The following is a 6,588-nucleotide window of genomic DNA, read 5'->3' on the forward strand; positions in this document are numbered from 1 at the left end:
GGGAAATAATTAGGTATTTGGTGAGGAGAAGGCAGTTTTTGCAGCTGTTGTCATTACTATTAATAATTTAGTTAGACCAAACTGATGCCTGGTCTTGCTTGTTTCCAATCCACAGCTATCCTGGCTAGACATTTTACCGTAACACTTTATTTGGATAGTCCAATGTTGCTACTCAACTATCAGATGACAAAAAGTGGATGTTCAGCAAAGTGCCACTTGCCTATTGGATGTAGCTCCACACGTGTAACCCTATGTAACCCTGACTCCATTTTTAAACCTAAACCCAACATTAACCTGACCCTATTTTTAACAATAATTGTAATTTTTCACTCAATTATGAGTATCACTTGAAACTCGGGAGACTTTTCAGTGGCACATTATAGTCACTTGATAGGAGGCTGAGCATCAACATTGGACCATCCAAATAATACTCCTACTTACTGTCTGAGCTGCCTGCTACCTGTTTGTTTTGCTTGTGTTTCCAATTCCACATGCAAATTGCAGTTGTCATGTAAAAACCTTGTAACTCCAGTTTTGTTAAGTTTCATGTTTCTAGCTTGAAGGATTACTTCATCTGAAGGATTACATGATCCTCGAGGGGCTGAGAAAATTCTACAACTGTTGTGCTTATGAAACCCTTTCAAAACCCCACTGGATAATGTCCAAGATGCACAGTGGTCAGGCTGATAACAAGGCTGTTTAATTCAGTTCCTGAACAGTTGACACTTTGGAGATACAAGGTTTTCACCCAACAGCAAAGGAATGCTTATTACCATTTCCATTGTTGTTGTATGGACTGGGAATACAATTGCATTTACACTGTGGTATGAATGTGTCTCCAACCACCTCTGGAGATGGTCTGGGTAATTGGATCTTTAAATCATCTTGGTTGCCTTCATAGCTAAATATTTTATGTTGTTAAGCTCCATACGAATCGGCTGACCTGACATGTTAATGCCAGGTGTAAAGGGGGTCTTTATTTTTGTATAGAGCTTGTTGAAATACACAAGGCATGTAATGAGTATTCAGAGTGATGTCAGATTCTGTGTTGATAAGTGAAGCCTTATCAGCATTACATTTACACTGGAGCAAAGTGCAGCGCAATAGTGGTAATGGGAGGAAAAATTACAGAGAGGACAAAACCACTGAGCTGGATGTGCTGCCATGCTGACTTTCCCACTGGGTACCAGTCATTTTTAAAGAAAGAAATGTGTTGCATCACTTATACTCATAGTTAGATGAACAAGATGCTCCCGTTGCTTGTGGTTACGCGTGTGGAATAACCAAACAATTGAATAGGGTGGTTAAATAATGTTAGAATAATTACACAAATAAATAAAGATCCCCTGGTAACGTAATCATAATAGCAACACTGAAGCTAAGTCTGGGACGTGGGCTAATAGCTTTCTTCACAACAACCCCCAGCATGTGTCAGTAAATAAAAGAAATGCATTAAGTATTATACGGCTGAGGTAACAAAAAGATGTGTGTGTGTGTGTGGTAACAATGACACATAGGTACCATATCATAAAATAGAGAGAAAACCTGGCTCCTTTCATATGTTGATGTTAATAAATGCTGCACCACAGTGGTTTCAATAACAATGGATGTTACAGCATTTATTCACAGCCAGTCTCAGCTAACTCTCATGCAACACAGGTGACAGCATTTAGAGAATGCACATTTCCTCTCATTCCTCTATCCACTAAATGAGCCAGTGGATTGGTGGTGGATTAATATTTGCTTCCAGTGGGGTAATAATGCGGAATAATAAAATTATATATGATAATGCTCTCCGTTAATTATTCTTAGATGTTGGACCATGTGTTGCATTATAAATACCAAGTATAATCAGAGCAGGTCACTCCCTCTCTTAAATGTGAGTATAAAGAATCTATTTTAAACTGTCTTGTGTGATCATTGAAATCCATCCCAGCCTGTTGTGGGTTCAGATCCAGTGGAGGCTCTGTTTATCCGCGTGGCCCTTCTTGCTCTGAGCGACACCAGGTTCAGTAGTCTCTCCAGCTCGTCCCCGGACCCCCCCAGACCGCTGGAGCCGAGCCCTCCGCGATCCTCCCCCGATCCCCTCCACCCCGCTGTCTGTCCGTCCCAGGCCCGCAGCGGAGGCAGCAGCTGGGCCGGGTGCAGGTTGAGGCCCGGGGGGCTGGAGGGGTATCCCTCGTAGGCTCGGCGGGTCGGGGGTAGAGTGTCGTAAAGGCTCTCCGGGTCTTGGTTCGGCTGCGGGTCGTGGGCGGGCTCTCGGTACTCCTCGTACACGGGCGAGGAGCTGTCTTCGCAGCTGTCGTGGTCGTGTGGCGGCTGGTGGTCTCTGGGTTCTTCTCCGCCTCTGCTGTTCTTCTGTTCCCCGTCGTGCCACCTCTCTTCATCCCTGTCCTGTGTGCGTCTCTTCTCCCACTCGCCGGACTGATTCCTCTCCCACTGGAAGGTCCTCCTCACAGCCTTGTGGCCCCGCTCGCAGCTCCTGTCCTTGCCGTAGCCTGTCACTTTGTAGTCCAGCTGGAGGGAGCGGGTGCTACCGCCCCGTCTGATGGACTGCTGGGCGTCGCTCAGGTCGTAATGGGATCCCAGCTCTGGGGGCCGCAGACGTGATGGTGACAACCAGCTAGAAGACTGACTGGAAGACTCCCAGTGGTACGCTAGAAAGAAAAGGACAAAGAGAGTTCATTAAAAAAAACCCACACATTTTCTTTTAAATGCATAGCTTCAGTGAGACAGTTGATTTTCAATGGACAAGAAGAAATGTGAAATAGAGGACTGAGAAACAGAGGAGTTAAGAGAGGGGTTTAAATCAAAACACTGTGTTAGGAGTAGGATTCAGGTTTGACCATTTCCAACCTTGAAGATCACTGTATGAGAATTGGACCAACTACTGCTGCCAAATCACTAGCTGAATATATAAATATGTAATAAATAGGCCTGTGTGTGTTATGAAAAACCAAATGCCTTTCTGCATTATGCATTGTGAGGCAGTGAAGGAGATTGGTTATCTATGCAACGGGATCAGCCTGCACAAGGTGCCGCGTAGAGGATCAAATCAATAAATCACTTCTCTTCTAAAACGACAGTAATCATTGCAATCTTATCTTGAGGAGGTAAGTGAGTTGGCACAGCCGAATCAGCCTTTGAGCAGCAGTTATTGGAGGGACTGATCTGAAGATGTTCACAAGTGTGTTTGCTGTTTTCTGAAGATGTTCACAACATTGTCACTCCTAACCATTCTATTTACAATTACTCAGCTTGCTGCAGATCCCATCTTCGCCCCCCTAAAAACAGAACAGCCAACTCTCGGTGGAATCACATACAGAGGCCCCAAGGTTTGGAAATCACTTTCTACCTGTTCTGTTCATTGCTCTTTTTTCTTTTTTCTCTTATTATTACTTATTATTATTATTTTTTTTAATCTATTCCCTTTATGTCTCTGTGTGTATATTAAATGTGTGTTAGAGGTTGGGGACAGGGAAGCTGGGAGGGGCTGGATAGGATGGACGTGGCAGGAGGGTCATGAATGTCTCTCTTTCTTACTGTGTGTTACTGAGGGTTTTATGGAACTTTTCCAGTATGTATGTGTTGTTCCTTGCTTTCAATAGTCCACTGTTGACTCTCTAACATGTCAGCTGACTGTCAACAAGATATGTCTCTACAGACAAGTAACATGTAGTCAACTACCCACGAGCAGAGCGGACTATAAGGGGCATCACAAGCGTTAATTAACAGACTTCAGTCATTCTGCTGATTATCAGCTAGGAAGAAACACAATCCTGGAATAGTTTTATGAGTCAACTGCATCATATAACCGGTGCAACTTTAACCAAGTTTGTATTTATTTATTTATTTATCTATTTATTCATCTATTTTTATGTGGCTAACCCTAACCCTTACCAAGTTCTTTAATGTGCCTAAACTTAACCTTAACCAAAGCTGTTGACAGTCTACCAACAGTCTATTGATACTAATTTGAGCAGGTGCATTAGACTCACAGATAGTTAACATAAATAGATAGTTTGTTGAATATTTGTTGATAGGCACCTGAAAACACCTAGCAGAGTCTGTTGAAACAACTGTTGCCAGCTGATACATTGTTGTATATCTACTGCTACACTGTTGTGTCAACAACGCACTATCATCATAAAGTGATACTGCTCCGGTTTGTCAATTAGTATTTATTAACGTGCAAATAAAACTAACAAACAAAATTCCACAACTGAATTAATGCTGTTGAGAGTGTGACAGTAGGGACAGTGCGTGTGATGCATAACACACAACTCCCCACTACTTCCTACAAATTACACCATGCAGGTTACATAATTCATGGTTAGGTTAATCAGCTGTGAGTGGAAAAATATCACATTGATGAAGTGTGAGGAGCCACAGAGGTCACACTCTATGTGGGATGTAGAGTACACTTCACTGACTTTGCCAACGCCTGGTATATAATGTATGATCATGTACATGTGCGTGGATAGAGAAATCTTAACACCTACGATGCCTTGCTATCTGATCTCTGTGGCCCCTTAACAAACCAACAACATTTGGGAGCACTTAGTGCATGCCATGCTGCTAGGATGTGTCTGAATTAATGGATAAATTGTTCAGGTTAAGGTGGGGGGAAAAGAAAAAAGAAATTAACATTCTTACAATCCACAATGTACTCTTTGACGAATTCTACACAAATCTCATCTTTGCTCCGCAGGTGGCGATTCACTGTCAGTGAAGTGGAAAACAAAACAAATATCTCATGGAACAGGGAGCCTTTGATGATGAAAAACACTCCTCACAGAAACAATTGAATGCAGAAAGACATGGTGAATTTTGACATGTAAGAAAACACATTAGATATCAGGAGAAAGAGGCTCATAGCCAATGCACGCAAACACATACAAACGCACACACACACACACACACACACACACACAAACACACACACACACACACACACAGACACACAAATGCATATACATATATATGCATAACCATACACACTGTAAATGTCTGCACATGCACACATGCATACAAACTAATACAAACTCATGCAAGGTGCATTACTGATATGTCAAATGGAGAGTGAAAATAATTTCAGATCCCATTTCCAGTGATAACAGGCATGAATACACCTCATTATAAAACCGATAGTTTGGACTTTTTGATAGGCCAAGATGCAAACCCACAATGACATTATTTTATGAGAATCCACGGCTGTCATGGATTTTTCACTCCTGTCCTAATATCAATGCGCCCGAGCTCCATTAACATAGAAACATATTATTATTATATATGATTTGGAATAACCTACTAGACAAGAATGACTAATTTCCTTACTATCATTTAATTCTCTCTGCAATAATGCTTCTAGTACCTCAGTAGGTCATTGTCAGAGACAAGTAACACACACTGGCTCTTGGCAAGTAATACAATGCTGTGTAGACCTAGTTAACTGCATGTAACCCAGGATGCAAGTGAGAACAAACAGACTTAATAAGCTATAAGCTAATATTGTTTTTAAGGATGTAGTGCCTACTCTAGCAACTGAGCAGGAATGGACCCCTAAAGGCACAATTGGCACTTTGATATCATCATGTAGCGCGAGTGCAATAAGGTAATGGATGCCTTGGTGTTGGCACACGCAAACCTTGGCACCAAGCAACCAGTGAGATTGGAAAGTCAGTGTGTATACACCCTGTAGAAACTGGTAGCTGTGAGTTTGTAGATGTTATCTAGTGCCAGTTCACGCAGGGAAGCAGTGTTTCATGGTCATATGATGGCATAGCTATGGTAGAAGAAGTAGCTAGTCACACACTGTCCCCAGCTGCTGGTATATTTGTTTTACATTGTGAAGTTTACTGTTAAATGATACAATTTGTTGTTTGTTTGCTGAGTTTCAAGCCGGTAGGGTCAGTCGTCTCATTATTATGGAGATTGAAGGCAAAGTTGGAAATCTTTGGGTGACATGGTGTGGACTAGATGTAAAACTGATCTCTGATGAACAGCAGGGCTGTAAGATATTGACAAAACTTCTAATTGTGTGCAAATGTTTTAGCACTTAAAATGTGTGTTAAAAGTGTGCAGGATTTATTGAGTTTGAGTATGATGAAAGGTTTTGACCAATATTGTACTATATTCATGGACAAAAGAGCACTAAAATATCTTGTTTAGAAATCAATTTTGGACGCCCCCATCTCTTAAGCAGTTCACTGCAGCCTCTGCGATCTGGAAACTGCAGATGTTCATAGTGCGATTTCAACTTTTTTTTTCAATTAATTGTTCAGCTCTAATGTATAACAGGGAGCTCAAAACGTCACATGTTCATTCATTCATTGTCTTTACTCATTTATTCCTATTCAGGGTCACAGGGCATAGGAGCCAATCCCAGCATGCGTTGGGCAGAGGGTGGGGAAACACCCTGGACAGGTGGCCAGTCCTTCACAGCGCAACCATGGAGAGACAGACGACTGCACTCACACCTACGGGGAATTTAAAGTCTCCATTCCACCTGATTCGCATGTATTCGGACTGTGGGAAGGAAACCAAACAAGCAAACTCCACACAAAGGTCAAATAGGTGTTAAGAAAT

The 6,588-nt window shown here is 42.0% G+C and overlaps 1 protein-coding gene across 1 annotated transcript in view; it reads right to left on the bottom strand.

Moving 5' to 3' along the window:
- Positions 1-1,917: 1,917 nt before the first annotated feature.
- LOC139658405 (protocadherin Fat 3) overlaps positions 1,918-6,588 on the bottom strand; it is a 72,356-nt gene continuing 67,685 nt past the window's right edge. The window contains exons 53-54 of the mRNA XM_071536534.1: positions 4,657-4,722; positions 1,918-2,657 (exon numbers count right to left, since the gene is read on the bottom strand). Of these exons, the coding sequence (XP_071392635.1) occupies positions 1,918-2,657; positions 4,657-4,722 (806 nt within the window). The remainder of the gene's footprint in view (positions 2,658-4,656; positions 4,723-6,588) is intronic.

The sequence above is a fragment of the Centroberyx affinis genome, unplaced genomic scaffold, assembly GCF_046629955.1.
Source record: "Centroberyx affinis isolate AG114_WGS23_722 - 3 ecotype Tasmania unplaced genomic scaffold, CSIRO-AGI_Caff_v1 ptg002889l_1, whole genome shotgun sequence".
Taxonomy (NCBI): domain Eukaryota; kingdom Metazoa; phylum Chordata; class Actinopteri; order Beryciformes; family Berycidae; genus Centroberyx; species Centroberyx affinis.